Source organism: Mercurialis annua, linkage group LG7 (genome assembly GCF_937616625.2).
Source record: "Mercurialis annua linkage group LG7, ddMerAnnu1.2, whole genome shotgun sequence".
Lineage (NCBI taxonomy): Eukaryota > Viridiplantae > Streptophyta > Magnoliopsida > Malpighiales > Euphorbiaceae > Mercurialis > Mercurialis annua.
The window spans coordinates 44,978,056-44,999,205 of NC_065576.1; the positions used below are offsets into that span (position 1 = coordinate 44,978,056).

Sequence of the window (21,150 nt, forward strand, 5' to 3'; positions counted from 1 at the left end):
ATTTTTTTAAATAATAATTGTCAATCTAAATAAAGGTAGAATATCAACATTTTGTAATTTTAAGTAATAAATATATAAATTAATATGATCTTATTTATTAAGTCATGAATTAATTAATTTTTAGTTCATTATATGAAATTTTATGATAATGGGGGTATAAATTTAGCTTTATAAATTATAATGTATTTTAACAAACAAATTTAATAGAAAGGATAAATTTGGAAGATAGGTGTTAAATCATTTACAAATCCTAAAATCATATGCATTTGTGGATAAATGTATTTATTCAAAAGTAAACAGAAAAATAAAATTTTCTCTTTTATTTTTTGCTTCAATCTTTTTTTATCTGTTATTTGAGTTTGTTTTTAATAAAAAAATTGATTCAAAGTAATATACCAAACAAATATAGATAAATTTACAAGATACAAATAATAAATCAAAAATAAATTCTGAATAATTTTATCTTAAATTAGTTTACAAAATATAATTTAAAAATGAAATAGTTATAAAAGAATATAAAGGAATTCAAATAATTTTTAATAAAATAATACTGTTTAACCCACTTAATTTAACTCATCTTGTTGTACCACTTGACATGTAAACAAACAAATTGATCAATTTTAAAAAATTTGAAGCATAAATTATTACATGAAAAATTATACAACACAATCATTGCGTCATGTTATTCGTACAATAAACTAATAGTGCGTTAGTTATGTGAAAAAATAAATGATAAAAATAAAAATAATTAAAAGATTTTTTTATCACAATATCCATTGATTTATTATAAAAATAATATGGCAAAATAGTCATATAGGACAAACACTCCTATTAATAGGGATTGAGCAAGCATGCATGTACAGTAGACCCTCCAATAATTATTATACAATAAATTAATAATTTTAAAATTTTAAAATTTTAGAGAACCAATTTGAATATCACGTCTTATAAAGTATTCAATAAATTAATCATTTTAATAATTAATAAATTTTTAATCCACTATGTATATTAATTATCAGATGGTCGACTGTAGTAACATTTTCTACTCAAATTATGTAATTACTCTTAACTTCTTCTTTAATTTCTAAGGTCTTTTTGCCGTCCAAATTATATAATTACTCTTAACTTCTTCTTTAATTTCTAAAGTCTTTTTGCCACCCAAATTATATAATTACTAATTTAATGTTGTTACTCTCCATTCTATGTAATTAATAATTTTAGGACAACCAATGAGCTTTAGCTCAAGTGGTATAAACGCTAAGCAAAAAACTGTTAGGTCGTAGGTTCGATTCCTCCCACAAGCGCTCCCCCCTTTCTAAATTATAAATAATAATAATAATAATAATAATTTTAGAACAATCAGGCATACTAAATATTACTAGTAATTTATTTAGCTAAAATTAATTAATCATAAAAATATCTTTATTTAAATCAAATAGTGGCTTTGTGTTCTTAGAATTAGTATTAAAAATAAGTTTTTATTATAATTAATAAATTTATATATGACTACCATTTAAATAATAAATAATTATATAAAATTTGAAATAATCAAACATTATCAATTTGTAATATTCTAACCGCATCAATAGTTACTCCCTCCGGTCCATAATATTTGTCGCATTTGGCTTTGACACAATAACTAAAAAAATAATTAATATGTCTTAATTTGTAAACACTTTTACAAAATTAACCCTACATTGAAACTTGTTTACATTTATGACTAGCATTTTTATTAGTTTATTGTATTCTTTCAATAAATTTAATGAGGGCAAACATGGAAAAATAGCAATTAATGCTTTTTTAATATTATAACATGACAAATATTATGGATCAAAAAAAATTCTCAAATGCGACAAATATTATGGACCGGAGGGAGTAATAATTTAGACTGTACCTATGTTCTTAATGATATTACTTTCTCTTTAAATCGTTCCATTTCGAGTATTTTTCTATATCATCTACTTTTCTTCTCTTTCCATATGTCGTCTGTGATTTATAATTCCAATCATACGTAAAATACAGAAAGTTTTTTTGTTAAAACGGAGGCGAGCTATATCTCCAAATAAAATAGTTGAAAGTTGATATATTTTAGAAGAGTTCCTCAAAAAACAAAAGAGAGAGAGCAATTTTAAGAATCAATAAACATGAGAAAGATGGAGATGATGAATCCAAACAGTAATATGCACGCACGTTAGTTCCAAAATCAGTAAATATATGGCCAAACAACAACACAAAATTGAATCACTAATTAACCGACTATATAATACAATTTCTTAACTTATTTATCAGGCAAAAGTATTCAAATTTAAATTATTATTTTTTTCCTTTCCCTTACTAGCTAGTACATATAACGTTAACACATGCATCATGCATCATATTAATTAATCGATAAATTAAAAAGATGACGGAACTAGTATATTACTCATACCTTTCTGCTTCCTTTCGATCTCCGAAAATCGGTTTAGTTTGCACGACTCGATATGCAAGAACTGGTATATGTATATATGAATTTTTTGAATAGAAGAACGTATGTATATATAGGTAGATATATGCAGAAAATACTAACCTTTGCTAAAATTACTAAAATATTTAAAACAGAAGGTTCTGTGATTCTTTCTTTTGGATAAACATACATAAAGTTGATGACCAGCTAAGAGGAATTTGTTCTTGGTTTGTTGATGCATCACCTGGTAATTTCTTGGTGGTGAGTGTTGTTTGTGCAAGAACATTGAAGCTTTCGTATATCTATGGGTTGACCACAGTTTTTATAGACCATATAAAATGTTAAAATATACTATATATAGGTCTTGTAAATGGAAAGTTTATTCTCTTCCACTTTACAGTTTACACATCTGTCATTTTTTGGACTTTTAATTTAGGGTTATGTTATGCTTAAATTAAAATTTAACTATATACTTCTAAGTCATTTTTTTGACTTTTAATTTAGGGTTATAGATAAATTAAAAGCAAATTGTATTTATATGTATCATGTGACTTTAGTATGTTTCTACAATATACCATGGTTATTTTATTTTTGTTAGTTTACTTTGCCACATGTATAGGCTAAGCTCATTATGAAGTCCAAATGCTTTCATCTTTTTATGTATATGATTGTTTTCTAAAATTTTATCTCGTTCTTATATTTTACGGATTTGATTTAAAGATCTTTTTTTTAGACAGAGTCAATACTTGTGTTCAGTTGTCGATCCTTTATCACGTGAGAAAATTATAAAGTGGATTTGGGTTAATGGGTTAAATTTTTTATGATTTATTAATTTTAGCTAAATAAAAACTCTATGATTCTGAGAGTCATAGAGTTAAAATCAATCTTTGATAAAATTTATTGATCAATTTTAAATATTTTAATCTTTATTTATTCGTTAAATATAGTTATATTTTATTAAATTTATTCATATTTCCATAAGATATTTTCATTAAATTTGTCAGACCATACTGATAGCCATATGGCAGTTAGGAAAAAACTAGACAATAATTATAGAAAACGAAAATTCGTCGCTGAAGATGATTGCAATCATTCCAATGAGCTATAGCTCAAATGGTATAAGCGCTAGGCAGCAAACTGCTAGGTCGTGGGTTCGATTCCTCCCACAAACGCTCCCACATCTTCAATTATTAAAAAAAAAAAAAGATGATTGCAACCGTGACAACACTTAATTAGGTGGCAACATGACGTATTTGAAGACATGAGAGGTACTTTGGTAAGGCTGATAAGCCAAAGATTAAAACAAAATAAAATATTATTTTACACATTTAAAAAAAAATTACATTTATTTTTATAATAAAAACTACTGTTAAGTGCTGATAGATCATTTTCTTTCTTTTATGACGAGAACTCACTCTACTGAGCCGAAACTCAATATTATTGTTAAATCCCGAGATGTGAACCGCCCACAAGCCACATACCTGGTAATTCCGGGCTATAATGGCCAGCAATCCAATGTCAACCACTCCATTTTTAAAAAAGGACGTAGCCGGGGTTTGAACTCGCGACTTTTGGTGCCCAGATGGCTGAGGTTTAGACCACTAGACCAAACCCGTGCGGAAAATAAATCATTTTCATAAATTTTAAATTGACATTAAATTTTACAAAATTTATTTTTTATAAATTTTAAATTTGTATAAACTGTTTATTTAATTCTATTTCATTTTATCTCTTTTATATAATAGTTATTATTATTACAGTGTTCTCTTAAGTTACTTATTTTATAATGCACATATTAGTTTCTTACTGTTGCATGTATTCCTAAAGAAACTTTTCAGATAAGTTTCTCTGTCTTAGTCTAGCGATATAAATGTATTATTTGAATTTAAAAATCTCAGTTATTTCATTCCATTCACAAAAAATAATGAAATGATATTTAGCTATCCAAATTGGTATTATTTTTTAATTTTCTGTTGACGGTACATGTTATTAAAGAGTCAAGAATTTATTATTTTTTATATAAAAAAGTATTACTATTATTTATTTTATTGTTTATCAGACGAAAAGTGTGAAGAAATTACAATTCTTCCACTGTATATTTTTATATATCATGAAGACGTGGTAGTGGTCAATATTTTATTGGAAAGTTTTCATTTATGCTGCTCTGACATCTAATTGTCTCCAACTTGTAACACAAGTCAATAAATAATATTAAACAAAATACTTATTAGTTCTTATTATTTGAATGCATGTACGTAATGTTCAAATATTGTCCCATAACTCATTCAATCAATGGTCGATTTGAATATACATTCATACAGACCGGTTAGATTTATTTTGATAATGTTTTTGATTTGATTCAGACATGAATAAAATAGACAGAAGTCTATAGAGGGCAATGCAGAGATCCGTATTCACTGTAAACTTTTCTTTGTTTGAACGTTAATTTATTTTTAAGAGAACTGAAGTGTCATGTAATAAAATATAAATTAGTGAAAAAAATATTTGTGATAAAAATTTAAAAACAAATATTATGATTGTAATTGATTTTTTTTTAAGAATTCTAGGGTGAGAGGTCGGTTTGACAACTAATATCCAAATTGGTCAAAATGAAAAGTGATAAAAATAAAAATACATTATCAACCCTTAATATTTGAGCTAGTCGAATGATGAAATCCAGAATTAGTCTATAGTTGAATCTTTCATGCCTTCAAAGATTTAGTGAAAATTCCTCAAAATGCTAGTAAGCATGCTTCAAGAAGTTATTACTCTAAAGGTATTTAAAGGTCTCATTTAATTCAAATTTGTATAGGTTAAATCATTTAAAAATATCTTATTTTAGATTTCACCATCTTTAGTGTTGCAACATTCCTGCAAGAATGTAACTAAAAAATGTGATATCCTACAAAAATATGCAATGTGTCAGCGTGTCAGTCCTGAAGACACATCAGTTTTTGTGTACATTAGTTCATAGGTTACAGACACATCTCAAATACATAATCAATATATCTCAAATACATCTCGAAAACTTCTAAAATATACAGATTATTAAATATATTTTACATTTTGATGTGCTGCGATGTATTATTAATATAATTTTTGTGTAAAATCAAAAAAAAATCTATAAACATTTATATTTTCATATGTATTTAGTTTTTGGTATATTTATTTTTTATTATCCAACACTTTAGTAGTTTATTGTTGTAGATAGTTTCACGTGAAAACTATTTATTTTAAAAATATAAATATAAAATTATGATACATGTTAGACATATTTTTAAGGTGTCACTATTTTCAGAGTAACATTTGATAGGGTCATAGCAATATTTTGTATTTTAACAAAATTATTATTTTTTTAAATTGAATCCATTTCTATGTTATCAATAAAAGATGGTGATTTTGTTAAAATAAAAATATATTAGTTGTCATTATCTAATGTTACTCTTCTAACAGCGTCACCCTATTTTTAATATATATTTTTTACATAATTTACTATTTTTAAGAACATCTAACACATATATTTCATTTGAAATATGTATGTTACAAATACCTACATGTATGTTTTTATATATTTTCATTTGAACATCTATGTTTTTAAATGGTTTCTATGTTTTTATATATTTCATTTGAACATCTAACACATGTATGTTTTTATATATTTTCTCAATCTCAACTATTAATAGGAAGTTTAGAAGAAATATGAGTATTAAATAATTCAGATTATTTAGGTAAAATAGGTTAATTTATAAAAAAAATATAATTGTTCTTATTTAATGCAGTAATAATTTAGATTATTTTGTGATTTTTATTATCTTTTCAGAATATTGTGTTATAATTAATGAGGATATATTTGATAATTATCTAATAAGGAAATAAATGAGTGTCGATAATTTAGAAAAAAAATTTAAAAATTGTCTATCAATTTTAATCAGAGAAACCATTTAATATATACATATAAAAATACTGTTCAAATATGTTTGATATACCTACAAAATATATGGGCTAATAATTACCGATGACATTCCAATTTAGGCACTCCAACCATCAAGCCCCCTGAACTAAATTTTGGCCCGCTAAACCCCCTAAACTTCACTTACTGATCAACTAAAACACTTTTGTCTGATTTCAAAAAAAAAAAACACTTTTGTCTCAAAACCGCCCCAAGCCCCTTATTTTTTTTAAAATGTCTAAAATATCTTTAAATTCAATAAGAAAAACCAAGCCAACTCGATCTAACCAAATCTAAAGTTACCCACTCAACCAAATCAAACACAATCCATATTCAACCAAATCATACTTAAACCACCAATCCACCCAATATTTCAGACCACTCAACCGGAAACTGTCACCTGCCGCGCCGCTAGTTTTTCCGGCCACCACAGCCCTTCGCCGGAAAAAAAAATTATTCAAATAATAAATATATATCTTTTAATTTTAAAATATTAAATAAATAATTATTTTTAATTTAAATAATATAAATATTTTTTTTTAAGATTGATCTGATTAACAGACCCACCAACCGTCGTGGGTGTGCTCTTTGTAGCAGACCCACGGCGGTGGGTCTGCTACAAAGAACAGACTCACCGTGGTGGTTCTGTTCACCAGACAATTTATAAAAAATTATTTAAATTTTTAATATTAAAAAATAATTATTTATTTAATTTTTTAAAATTGAAAAATAATAATTATTTTCTTAATGAATTTAAGTTTGGTTAGATTATGTTTGATTTGGTTGGGTAAAAGTGCTTTAGTTGATCATTAAGTGAAATTTAGGAGATTTAGCGGGCCAAAAATTAATTCAGGGGGCTTGATGGTTGGAGTGTCTAAGTTGGAGTGTCATCGGTGATTATGAGCCAGATATATGACATATTCATAAATGATATACCTTATATCAAAAATATCTCAAACGCATCGACACTAACACATTAACGCATTCACGTGTTGATGGATTAATAGAGACTACTGTGTTGATGTGTTGCAAGACGAACGTTCTGACATACACTTATGCGTCACTTCTTCTTTAAAAGAGTAAAAATATAAACCTTATTAAATTTTAGGTGCTAGTGTTATAAGTGAACTAAAGTATAGTTTTGTTAATTAAAGGAGTTTTTGGGTACTTTTATGGTTTATCCAAAAATTGGCTCATAAATTCTGTATTTTCATCATTTTATTTGATCTAATCACTTGAAAATACTCCATTTTTTGATTTGTTTTCATTTATGACCTCATCTTTTAAAATCTTCAATTTTAACCCATTTTTAATTTTCACTTTTAATTATAGTTATTTATTTAAATTGGAATGAGAAGGAATGTAAATAAACCTCTCATATTGCTTCACTTTAAAAATTTATTGTGAGACAAATGCAGATCGAAACAATATGAAATAATATAAACAACATATTTAAACTTTTTTCGTTACAATTTGGATAAATGGTCATAACTAAATATAAAAATTAAAATATTGGCTCAAATTGAAAATTTTAGAAAGTAAAATCATAAACAAAATAAATTAAAAAAGTGAAATATTTTTGAATAGTTAAATATATTTTTTTTAATTATTTTTGACTACACAGTTTCACATCAACTTGGATTGGCCTGAGATATTTTAGGCCACTAAACAGCGGCCCAAATCCAACTGAAGTTATCCATGTGACACAAGTGGGTCAAAACATTAGAGTCTGGCAAAGGAGAATTTAGACCATATACTATAAAAGTAACTAAATCTGAATCTGCCGAATGGCACTTGGGCTTCATATATGCATTGAGATTTTTGTCGAATTCTGTCAGAAGAAGCATTGAGATTTTAATCAGAAAGTCAAGCAAAAATATGAAGCAACTTTAAAATTAGGGTTATCCCCTTAAAAACTCCTCACTTTTACCCCAATTCGTTTGCACCCTCACATTGCAAAACCACCAAATATACCCAAATTACGACCTTTCACTTTCAATTGCACCTTCAAGCATTAAATTGATCTCTTTTCATTTGAAAAAATAGGTTTATTTTTATTTTAAATAAAATATTAAGTTCTATTTTAAAATATATGTTAAAATTTAAAGTATTGATTTGAACATTTTTCAAGTGAAAAGAGGTCAATTTAATGTTTGAGGGTGCAATTGAAAGTGAAAGGTCGTAATTTGGATATATTTGGTGGTTTTACAATGTGAGGGTTCAAACGAATTGGGGGTAAAAGGTGAGGGAATTTTAAGGGGATAAGCCTTAAAATTATAATGAACATTTGATTAGCGGTTCTTGTTGAGTAGTGCTATATAATTCTCCTTTTCAACTCATCTTCGTTAACCCGCCTGATGTGATAATTAAAGATGGATGCATTAAAAATTATTTTTTGAGATATACACTTTTTGTAGGGAATTGAACGAATAAAATATTACCACATAAAAAGGGACATTAAAGATGGTACAAAATGATGGGTTAAATAGCATTTTCCGTTCTTCACATGCGTGCAAAGTCTTTTTATTTTTCTGCAAATGAAGTTTAGCTACTTGGATTTAATTATAAGTGCATTTCAACTCTCTTTTTCTTTCTTACTTCTATTTATTATACTTTACTTTGAAAAATTTATAAAGCTAATAAATGATTAAAGGATATATTTTAGGCTTAATCACCAAAAAAAACCCTCACCTTTTAGCCCATTTTCAGTTGCACCCTGACGTTGCAATTTTGTTAGTTGCACCCTAATTTGCACCTTTGGATTTCAATTCCACTCTCAAAATCAAATTGGACTCTTTTTCACTCGGAAAAAATTCATAAAAACCCTTATAAAGTACTTGTTTGAACTCTTTTCCACATAAAAAGTTAAAAATGGATGACTTGTTTTAACTTTTTTCAAATGAAAAAGAGATCAATTTAGTACTTGAGGGTGGAACTGAAAACCAAAGATGCGAATTAGGGTGTAGTTGACAAAATTGCAACGTCAGAATGCATTTGGAAAGGGGTTAAAAGGTGGGGTTTTTTCGGTGATTAAGCCTATATTTTAAAGACACTATACTACTACAGTATTTTACGCATTTATCAATTTCAACTTTTGATCCAAGTGCATAATCTTCTAACTCAATTTTTTAATTCTCTACTATAGATAACATACACTAGATGAAAACTAAAAAATATTTACCTTATTGTTGACCATAAACTAATTGATTTTAAATTTCAATATATGGACAGTGTTAATACTTTCATTTTTTGAATTATACTGTCACTATGTTATAATGTACAATTGAGTATGTCTCATCTCACCTTAAAGGAAATGATATTTTTAGAAAATGTAATAAATTAACTCAAAATCTAAATAATGGTAATAGAATATTAGCAATGTAATGTATAACATTCTTCAAATTGTAAAGTTTATAGGCCCTTCACTACAATTGCATATGTGGCTCTGCAAGTTCATGTTCTACAGAAAAAACTGAATTAAACCAAAAAAAAAATCAACATAATGGACTGATTTGGTTCAATTTTTGGAAACATAAAAGTTAATCATTTCATAGCAATCATTTCATCAAATCCAGTTCAATTTTAATCCAAACCAAACTGAAAGAAAAAAAAACTGAATTAAACCAAAAAATATCAACAAAATCGACTGATTTGGTTCAGTTTTAGGAAGAATAACATGAAATTTTAGTATCGTTCGGTTTGAACCAAATGCACGCCCCTCTAGTAATATTAAATGAATAGTAAGTGCAATACTAATGCTAGGAAATGTCTTGGCTAACAACCAGCTAAAATAATTCCTCAGTGAAGGAAGACTTATCATAGGAGATGGCGACTGCGGAAACTATCAAGAAGCATAGAAACAAAGGACCAAGTCAAAGGGATGACTTTGAGCTTCCAGCAAAAATTAACTTCTTTTCCTGTCATTTGTTCCACCTTGCTCATTTCTGATGTCTAATGGAAAAAGAAAAAAAATAGAAAGACTTAGAAAAGTTCAGTCAAGTAAATTTCAGATTTAAAAATGGCAGATGGTGCTGTGAACTTCTTACTTGATAAACTAACTACAATTCTACTGCAACAAGCATCACTACTGGGTGACGCTCGTGATGAAATAGAACAAATCAAGCTCGAGTTAGAAAGCATGAGATCGTTCCTACGAGATGCAGAACGAACAAAGGAAAAGAACGAGTCAATACAAACCTGGGTGAGACAAGTAAGAGAAGTTGCATATGAAGCTGAAGACATAATCGACGAGTTCATGAACTGCAAATACAAAGAACAGAAGAACAATAAAATCAGGAGTGTAGTCCAATGTGTGATCAAATTCCCAAAAAATATAGCAACAAGGAAACAAATTACTTCAAAGTTACAAAAGATTAAAGTGAAAGTTCATGAGGTTTTCGAGAGAAGCAAGCGATATGGTTTTGCTCAGCTTGATGATGAAGGGAGGACTAGGAATGTGGCTGGTCTTAGGTGGCAACAATTTGGAGAATTATCAACTTTTGTAGATGAAGATGAGATAGTAGGGATGGAAGAGAATACAGAAAAATTACTGGGATGGTTAACAAAAGAGGAACCTCGCCGCACAGTTGTTTCAATTGTGGGAATGGGTGGCCTGGGTAAGACTACTTTGGTCACTAGAGTCTACAACGATCAAATAATCAAGAGACACTTTGATTGCCGCGTATGGATATCTGTAACGCAAACATATGGAATAGGTGAGCTTTTAAGAAGTATGATTAAAGAAATTTTTGATACAACACAGGTGCAAATGCCTAGCAGCTTAGGATCAATGAATTACAGGCAACTTGTAGGGATGCTTATTGATTACTTGCATCAGAAAAGTTATTTTATTGTCCTAGATGATGTTTGGAGTATAGAACTATGGAGCGTATTACGGGGTGCATTTCCTAATAATAGATATGGAAGCAGAATTATCCTTACAACAAGGCATGAAAATGTGGCTACCTCTGCTGGAATCGGAAGCCATGTACATCGACTTCAGCCTCTTCAAGAGAAAGATGCTTGGGCTCTCTTCTGCAGAAAGACATTTTGGAATAACCCAATGCACACATGTCCAAAAGAGCTTCAATCTTTGGCTGAGGCCATTTTAAAGAAATGTGAAGGTCTGCCGTTAGCAATAGTGGCAGTTGGAGGTCTCCTGTGTTCAAGAAGCAAGAGTGTTGCAGAGTGGAAGTCAGTTTATCAAACCCTAAATTGGCAACTCAATAACAATCAAATGCTTGAACAAGTGAAAGGAATCTTGTTGCTGAGCTTCAAAGATTTACCTTTTTACCTGAAACATTGTTTTTTGTATTGTTGTATTTTCCGCGATGGTTACCCAATTAAGAGAAAGAAGCTAATCCGGCTTTGGGTAGCAGAAGGATTCATTGGAGAAAGAAAAGGGATGACGATGGAAGAGATAGCCGAAGAGTACCTTACAGAACTTATTCTCCGAAGCATGATTCAGGTCACAGAGACAAATGATGCTGGAAGGGTGAAGATATGTCGAGTGCATGATGTTATGCGCGAACTGGCTATGACAGCATGTGGAAAGGAGAACTTCTGCACAGAATTTGATGGGCATCATCAGTCAAGGCTAGAAGAAAAAATCCATCGTCTATCATTTTATAATACAGGTGAAAACATCCGGTTGAGTAATGCAATATTGCGGCATATTCGTTCCTTCTTTGTTTTCCCAACAGACATGTGCTCGTCATTTTCTCTTAATGCTGTCTCATCAAAATTTAAATTATTGAGAGTGCTGAATCTAGAAAGAGTTCCAATTGAAACCATACCAACCACATTGGTGGAGTTGTTCAATTTAAGGTACTTGAACTTAAGGCACACAAGGATTAAGGAACTTCCAAAGTCAATGGAAAGGCTAAGCAGTCTACAAACATTAGACGTGTGGAAAACAAATGTAGAGAGACTGCCGAGTGGTATATCGAAACTATCAAAATTACGGCATTTGTTTATCTGCAACAACCATGATCAGAACTCTGAAAATATTCTCAGCGGCATGCAGGTTCCAGCTGGAATATGGAATATACATAGCTTACAGACATTAGCAAGCGTTAAAGCAGAGAAAGAGTTTCTCCAACACCTTGGGAGCATGACTGATCTCAAGAGGTTGGAGATTACGAAATTGAGAGAGGTTGATGGAACGAAGTTGTGCACTTCAATTCAAAGAATGACAGCACTTAGCCGCTTAACTGTCATGGCAAATACCACAGAAGAGCAACTTCAATTAGAAGCATTACCTATGCCACCATTGCTTCTTCAGAAATTAAAGTTGGTCGGAAAGTTGAACAGGTTACCTCCTTGGCTCGGAAGCTCAGCCAGTCTAACTCATTTACATTTGAGTTTCTCTAGTTTAGAAGAAGATATACTTTCTTCCCTAGGCGTCCTTCCGAACCTAGCACTCCTCGAACTCAAGAAAGCTTACAACGAGAATTCCTTTTATTTCAAAGCAGGATGGTTTCCTAAACTCAACAAAATGGTTTTTCTCCAACTTCAACAATTGAAGATCTTGGATTTCGAAGTGGGTTCACTTCCAAGCATCCAAGAGTTGTATCTAGTCAATTGTCAGGAATTAAAGGCGTTGCCTCATGGCATTGAGCATCTTACTAGTCTCCAGAAGTTACACTTAGAGGAAATGTCAAATGAATTTCTTGAAAAGTTAGCAAATGGTGAAAATGAGTATCAAGAAAAGGTAAGACACATTCCGACAATCAAACTTGTATATCTAACAGACGAAACCCGAGTTGTTGAATCAATGTAAAGATCTCGAATTCGTCGATTCTTTTTTTATTTATATAATTAAGTTATTGATTCTATCTCCTACTAATATATTGTTTACTCTTAAAACATAGTTATGTAAAGAAAATAAGAAATTAAATCCACCAACACCATCAACTACCTGCTTGAACATTCTGTAAGAACCCTGAAGATTCCAGCTTTATCTCCCTGCATGAACGGCAAAAAAAAATTCTTGTAAGTCATTGCGACATTTTTACAAACACTTACAAGGCAAGAAACACTCGGCTAATAACTGATTTGATTTCCAGTTTTACCATCAATCAAATAAATCATGTTTTTCATTTGAAGTAGGCAGCAAGAATCAAACCCTATAATGAGAAATTGGGAGTGAATCTACTCAAGAAACAAATGTGGTGTAAAAGAAAAAATTGATAATTGATAATTGATTTGTGTTGGAGCGGAGGAACTGTATTAATTTCTATGAACAATTATGGCGGCAGTGTTTGAATTTGTATGTATATATTATTTTAGTTTTTTTAGATTAATGGTTGATTTTTTAAAGTTATATAAAATTAGTAGCTTTCTGTTATTTTCAGATAATAAATTACTAGTTTGGTAAAGGAATTTTAAATTTGTTTGTATAGTCATCAGCTTAAATTTTATGTCTATTAGTAATGTTATTCAATATATTATTTTTCATTAATTTTTTGATAATTGGAGAAAGTAAAGCGTTTGTTGGAAAATTAAACCCACAACTTTAATATTTTAATGTCTAGCGTTTATATTATTTGATGTACAGCTCGTTAACTCGAAATTAAAATTTAAGCACTACGCTTGTACCATTTCATTAATTTGACATTAAAATTTAGGCACTTATGGATAATATATAACTCTAAATGAATCTCTGAGTCTCGGGGAAGCTAGTTGTTTAGGCTGATGCTAACACTAACAACTAACCTAATTAAAAAAATATACTAAAAGTTAACAAAAAATTAAAAATATTCATTTGATATATTTAAAAAAAACTCAAATATAATTTAAAAATAAAATAAAAAACTGAATAGCACACTTAAAAAACTTTGGATATTATTTTTGTTGCTCCTTAAATTTATTGAGTGTTATACTTTAATCCTTTAAAGTTTATTTTTACAATAGTGAGCAAATTGATGGTTATATTAAAATTGAAAGAAATGTATAGCTGGTCACAAACATTAGGGTAATGTCATAAAAACTCACCAATTCTATACATTTTTTCAGTTTAATCACGTTTTTTAAATCTTGTTATAAAAATACACCAGTTTTTTTTTTTAAATCCATCCATGATATTGAGGTGGCACTCTTTGTCACTCATTTATTGATGTAATTTGTTAAAGTGGAGGTTATTTTTTGATTGACACCTCATCAAACTATGACTCGCTGAATTCAGACCGAATTTAAATTTATATTAAAATAATCAAATCTGGTCGGACCCAGCTTAAATCCGTTCAAATCCGGCCCATGAACAGATCAATTATAAGTCAATTTGAGGCACCACAAAACACAATAATTGTGAATACGATGAAAGAAAGAAATGCTGACACGCTACACTTAGCAACAGGAAAGTGAGCAACCTTTTTAATGTGGTGCTCATTGAAAGACACTTCTTTCTATTTTCTGTTTGTTTTGGTCGTTAAAACCAACCCAATATATGGCTCAACACCCAACTCATGAACTTACAAAGTTCGGACACGCCAAACTCTTCTTGTCCAAACAATTTCTATTCTTTGTTTCATGTCAACTTAGTTACACTTTCACAAACAACTCTCACTAAATAATTAATATAATTACACAATCTCTCATCTCAACATCTGTCAGTCTCTGATTCTTTATTCTCCTGGTATGTCTTTTTTTATTGTTTTTCCCATCTGGGTTCTGTTTGGTTAGTGAGAAAGAGTTGGAAAGTCTCTTTCTTTTTTGTTTTTCCCATCTGGGCTCTGTTTGGTTAGTGAGAAAGCTTATGAAAGTCTATCTTTTTCCTTTCTTGCTGACTAGTTGTAGTAATTCTGTTCATTATTGGTTTTCTTGATTTCAATTACTAATCTTTGTAGTTTACTTCTGCTTCTTGAATTGCAAAATTTATAGGTGTTGGAATGGCGGCAATACTGGTTTCACACAGCTGTTATTGCCGTAGTGTTGATATGATGAACACAGATAATCTCAGTTTCTCCAGTTCAATTCAAAACCAATTTGCAAAATTTGAGAAACAAATATGCAATTCTCAGTTAAGAGACAAAAAATTTCAAGTGGAAATGAAGCAGGCCGAGTCAAAACCAGTCTCAAAACTAGGTAGTAATGGTCGAGTGATCAAAATGGTACCCACCAGTGAGGTGATGAAGCAGAGAAGGTTACCTAATGGTAAAGAAGTAAAGAAAGTTAATGGAACTAAGCAGGTTATCAATGGTGCTAGTATAGTTAAGAGAGATACTAGTTCTGCAATTGTTATGACAGATTTTAGTAAGACTGATAAACTTCCCATTCTGGAGGATTTTAAGGTTTTACCCTCGGATGAAGGTTTCAGTTGGGCGAATGCGAATTATAACCGCTTGCAGAGGAGTATTGATATTTGGTCATTTGTTCTTTCGTTGCGTGTTCGCGTTCTGTTTGATAATGCGAAATGGGGATATTTGGGAGGGTTCACAGAAGAAAAGCAGGTGAGTGAGTGAGATTGTGGTGTTGCTGCTATTAAATTTCTGCTTCTGTTTGTTAGATAATTAGTAAGTTGTATTTAGCTGCTGTTATTATGTGCTCGCCTTTTCAGAAAATCCGAAGGCGAAAAACAGCTTCATGGCTACGGGAACAAATATTACAGCTAGGCCCGACATTTATCAAACTTGGACAGTTATCTTCAACGAGGTCTGATCTATTCCCGAAAGAGTTTGTAGATGAGCTTGCCAAGTTGCAGGTATCTCGAGATTTCAATCTGTGTTGGTTTGAATTTGCTGAGTTGTAGGTATATCGTTATATAAACTATATATGATTCTCATTTTTTATAATTCAGGATAGGGTTCCTTCCTTCTCAGCAAAGAAAGCAAGAAGCTTCATTGAGAGTGAACTGGGAGCTCCAATCGATATGTTGTTCAAGGAGTTTGAGGATCGACCAATTGCTGCTGCTAGTCTTGGTCAGGTGTTTGGTGGTTTATTTTTCTCTTCCTGTGCTTTTTTAGTGAATAATTGTTCTTGTGAAAAATGTTTGTAATTCTAATGCTGCTTTTATACGTTTGATAATTATAGTTAGTGTCCTAATATTTTTCTTGTGCTAATAAAAGTAAACCAAACACAAATATCCTCATAGAAAACAAACTGGCACGTACACGAATAGGAATAAAACTGTTGAAGCAGAACATTTAGAATAGTCGTGTTCCTCGTAATGGATATTTGAATTTCTTCTATTTTGAGTGATTTTTGTATTGAGAACTAGTCAGTCTATTTGCTCATTGGAATTTTTAATGTGACTCTAGGTGCACCGTGCCATCCTGCATAATGGCGAGAAAGTAGTTGTGAAAGTTCAAAGGCCTGGTCTGAAGAAGCTGTTTGACATTGATTTGAGTGAGTATCGTATATTAATACCAAGTTGGCTTCATCTAGTTGCATTTTATGATCCAATGATGGGTCACAATTATTTATTCTTCAACTAAGTTGATTTTTTTTTTTAATGAGGCACCATAAGCTATACTCTCATATCTCTTCTAGTTGCTCAATCATGCACGTACAATTCAAATATTGTTTACATAATCCATGGTCCAAAATAGTCAATGGAGGCTTTCTTTAATTTTCTGCTTCTTCCACTCAGGTAATATGAAGCTAGTAGCTGGGTACTTTCAGAGAAGTGAAACTCTGGGTGGTCCAACTAGAGATTGGATTGGTATATATGAAGAGTGTTCCAAGTAAGTTGCAACTATTTAGCTGTCACATTTGATTCTTAATATCAAAACTTTAAAGCGCTCGTTGTAATGTGATCATAGAGACGTGCAACATTCACTTGTCTCCTTATGAAATTTTAACCTGATTGTTCATGTTTATGTTGTTGAAACACAGCATTAATCTTCGTCTTCCTGAATCCCATTCAATTTTTGTTGTGTAAATTACACTCTCTCCTCATTCCTTGCTCTGGTTATCGTTTCAGGATTCTGTACCAAGAGATTGATTACATTAATGAAGGAAAAAATGCTGACAAATTCCGACGAGATTTTCGAAATGCGAAGTGGGTTCGGATACCTGTATGTTTCTTGCTGCCAGCCTTTTCAATTATTATTTTTGCCTTGCACTTCAAGTCTACAAAAAATGCCTATCTGTTACTGAACGTAATCTGTACTTGTAATGCTCTATTATATGGCTGATGGTTGCTTAAATTTATATTGTCGCCTTGTAGGTGGTATTTTGGGATTATACAGCCACAAAGGTGCTGACGTTGGAGTATGTACCAGGTTTCTATCTGAACCAACACATTTGTTTAACTTGTAGATGACTAGAATCACTACATACTAAAGAAGTAGCACGGACACGGAAAACGGGACACTTGAACACGGCACTGCGAAATGGTGTTATTTTTAGATTTCCAATGTTAAAAATGAAGTTTTATGTCCGTAATGGGAAACGTTCATTGAATGAAGTGACCGTGCTACTTAGGATACTATCAACTATGAATTACGAACACTAAAGTTTAGAGTCAACAGGTTCAGCAGCAGTTTTCATGTTGCAATATTAGACAACATATTGTTAACTTTTTTTAATGCAGGTGCTAAGATAAATCAGTTAGATCTGCTAGATTCACGTGGATTTGATCGTTCTCGAATTTCATCACGAGCAATTGAATCATACTTGATTCAGGTATATAGCGCGTTCAAGCTAATCTCAATGATTTTTTCCCTGTCTTTCTTCGAATTGCCATTTTGACGATCCTGAAAATATTAAACTATTTCTGCACTTACGTAATATTTCAGATTCTGAAAACTGGTTTCTTTCACGCGGATCCTCATCCTGGAAATCTTGCTGTTGATGACGATGAAGCACTCATCTATTATGATTTTGGTATGATGGGAGAGATCAAGTCTTTCACTCGTGAGAGATTGCTTGATCTTTTTTATGCAGTTTATGAGAAGGATGCAAAAAAGGTGTATATTCCGTCTCCTGATATTGTCATCTTTTTTAACTCCCGATACTTCATGCTTAAATCACTACAAAGATGAAAGGCTAGGCTGTTTTTTTTTTTTTTTTGAAATTACCCCTACAATTTTATGAAATGTTTATCTCTATTGCCGATTGGTTTTTGCAAAACCTTGTCACTCTTCTATTCTTAAACATCAATAATGAGATTTCTTGAAGTATGAGCAGCTTTAAACCAATTCCACAGCTATGGAAGCTAATGTTCTTTGTTTGTGTGCCTTTTAATGATGGCCTTGTTAACCTGAACTGTTTTCTCTTTCCGTTACCTGATCTGTCATTTCTTTGAACTTGCCTCATTTGTCTGTCATCTGCTCAGGCCATTTGACTAATACCACTTTCGGAATCATAAACTTGCATTCATTAAACAGTTTCCGATGCATCAAGTTTCTTGTCCATGTGTTATCAGTTTAACTTCTAAGCATCTGCTATGCAGGTTATGCAAAGCCTTATAGATCTTGAAGCACTTCAGCCTACTGGAGATTTGTCATCAGTAAGTGTCATAAATTCATTTCATTATTTGTTGAAAACAGTTTGGTTACTGTGTTATATATGAAAATTTTGGGTATGATTAACGGGGGCTCACGTTTGTTTCGTCATTTCTGTAGGTGAAGAGATCTGTGCAGTACTTCTTGGACAATTTGTTAAGTCAAACACCTGATCAGCAGCAGACTTTGGCTACAATAGGAGAGGTGTAAAGCCTGAAATCCATTTTCGCCTATATAAAGCTGTTAAAGATAATCCAGTCATTTTAGTGATCCTTTATGCTTTATTCGGTCCATAAGAAAATTGGGGAGGAACAAAAGCCACATTCTTCCCTCTGTTTCATCCCGGCCTTCATTTTCTATTTTCCCCCATTTTCCTACCTTCGCCTTTGCCTTAAAATCACATTGGGATCGTGCCAATGTGTTTCCAGTAAATGGCCGAAATGATTGACTTTAAACTGTTGAACTCGTGTATTACTCTGTTATTTCATATGTTTATTCTCCTTCTCATATTATAGTATCTCTTAATGACTTACAGTTAATGGACTATAGTTTTTTCTTCCCATTTTCTTTGGCAGGATTTATTTGCAATAGCTGTCGATCAACCATTTCGGTTTCCATCAACCTTTACATTCGTTATAAGAGCCTTTTCAACTCTTGAAGGTTCTCTTTCTCTCTCTAAGATTTACATTCATTATAAGAGCATTTCCGTATATATTCCTTCAAAAGGATTTTTTGTGAGCCTTATAAGTGATTAAAATACATATTTCCTTTATTCTATTTATTTCTACAGGTATCGGCTATATTCTTGATCCGAATTTTTCATTCGTGAAAATCGCTGCCCCTTATGCACAGGTTTCATACGACTTTCTGTCTCATCGAAAGTAGAAGCTCTTATACATGCTATCACGAGCTCTATTTCTATTTTCTAACACCTTTTCACGACTTGCAGGAACTTTTAGATCTTAAAAACAAGCAGCGTTCAGGAACACAACTAGTTGACCAAATACGGAAACAAGCTAATGATGTATTTCTATTTACCCGTACTCTTCTTGTAGCTTCATTTTCGAATTAGATACAGTTGTGTCGGATTATGAGAGCACTTGTATGTTATTTCAGGCCAGAAGTGTTACATTGTCAATGCCTGCCAGAGTTCAACGGATAGAAGAATTTGTCAAAGAACTTGAATCGGGGGATCTAAAACTCCGCGTTCGAGTGCTTGAGGTAAATCTTTGAAGAGTATAAATTGTTCGACTCAACGAAAAATAAATAAAAAGAATAAGATATCACTTTTGACACTTCATTTGTGTTTATGCGATATTGTCCTTGTTTTTACCAGTCAGAAAGAGCAGCTCGGAAAGCAACAATTCTACAAATGGCAACTATGTACACGGTCTTAGGGGGTACCCTACTAAATCTCGGGGTAACCTTTGGCAGTCAAGGCGGTCAAGCTGTCGCAAATGGATCTTTTGTTGGAGCAGGTAAAGGTTTCTTTGCATTAGTTACTTCAGATCATAATGCTGCTACCAATATTCATTTCGCCCCTCCAACTTGGAACAAAATATCAAAAGAGTTCAAATTCGTGATTTCGGAGAAAAACAATCACATCTTATCAATTTAATATCATTTTACACCTTTGACCATCAAGAATGACATCAGATTATGGTGTAAAATGACCCAAAATTGACAAGCTATGGGTGTTTGTTCAAAATCATGAATGACTCTTTTGATATTTTGTCCCAATCTGAAGGGGCGAAATGAAACAATGTTGATGCTGCTATCTTCTGCTGTTCGAATTAAAGTTTCGTATTAGCTCAGACCAAAATTCATTAAAAATGCAGGCGTTTTCTTTGCGCTTCTTCTAAGGTCAATGCAAAGGGTGAAGAAGCTTGATAAATTTGAGAAGATGATATAGTTTCTAACCGTCAAGTCTGTTTCCGGCTTGCATACATACACAACATATCTCGGTATACAAATTCCAGTCAGTCAATTGTATGATAAATATAAGCAGAACAATTCTTTTGCATGCATACAGAATCTGCATGCCATGTATATGCAACAGAATTTATAGATAGAAATTTCTCCCTGGTTTGAGCCAAACCGATATTGGATTTGTGATTTAAGTCCGGTGCGGTTGAGAACCATATCGATAATCGATATAAGTTCCAATTTTTTGTCTCTGAAAATTAAACTGAACTTGGCGTTTTTGTTCCGGTTCAAACTAAAAAAAATAATTTTCCTTCCAGGAAATGGATTAGAACCTGAAGTAAATTAAAATTCAACCGAATCAGAACCAAATCGGTCACATAAATTTA

The 21,150-nt window shown here is 31.3% G+C and overlaps 1 protein-coding gene and 1 long non-coding RNA gene across 4 annotated transcripts; one reads left to right on the top strand and one right to left on the bottom strand.

The window, feature by feature from the left end:
• Positions 1-10,010: 10,010 nt before the first annotated feature.
• On the bottom strand, positions 10,011-13,744 carry LOC130014796 (uncharacterized). 2 transcript variants are annotated; one of them, XR_008789531.1, is made up of 3 exons: positions 13,466-13,736; positions 13,312-13,358; positions 10,011-10,343 (listed from the first exon to the last, which is right to left on the bottom strand). It is a non-coding gene; the product is annotated as an uncharacterized LOC130014796 (long non-coding RNA). The 2 variants fall into 2 exon arrangements; XR_008789530.1 differs by having other exon boundaries at positions 13,312-13,744.
• A 1,125-nt stretch (positions 13,745-14,869) lies between these two features.
• LOC126655806 (protein ACTIVITY OF BC1 COMPLEX KINASE 7, chloroplastic) lies at positions 14,870-20,939 on the top strand. Of its 2 annotated transcripts, XM_050350116.2 has the most exons (18): positions 14,870-15,027; positions 15,273-15,841; positions 15,949-16,092; positions 16,189-16,314; positions 16,649-16,736; positions 16,981-17,074; positions 17,314-17,407; positions 17,560-17,614; positions 17,926-18,017; positions 18,131-18,301; positions 18,787-18,843; positions 18,959-19,042; positions 19,414-19,498; positions 19,629-19,690; positions 19,788-19,862; positions 19,955-20,059; positions 20,175-20,316; positions 20,677-20,939. In XM_050350116.2, the coding sequence occupies exons 2-18, from the start codon at positions 15,281-15,283 to the stop codon at positions 20,748-20,750; spliced, it is 2,109 nt and encodes a 702-aa protein (XP_050206073.1). In that variant the 5' UTR covers positions 14,870-15,027; positions 15,273-15,280; the 3' UTR covers positions 20,751-20,939. The 2 variants fall into 2 exon arrangements, with proteins under 2 accessions (XP_050206073.1, XP_050206072.1); XM_050350115.2 differs by lacking the exon at positions 14,870-15,027 and having other exon boundaries at positions 15,171-15,841.
• Positions 20,940-21,150: the final 211 nt, after the last annotated feature.

Bases quoted from the DNA above. Each gene is read 5' to 3' on its own strand.
- LOC126655806 (XM_050350116.2), top strand. From the start codon at position 15,281: ATGGCGGCAATACTGGTTTCACACAGCTGTTATTGCCGTAGTGTTGAT. The intron at 16,737-16,980 runs GTGAGTATCGTA...TCTTCCACTCAG, and splicing joins GCTGTTTGACATTGATTTGA to GTAATATGAAGCTAGTAGCT. The intron at 17,075-17,313 runs GTAAGTTGCAAC...TTATCGTTTCAG, and splicing joins ATATATGAAGAGTGTTCCAA to GATTCTGTACCAAGAGATTG.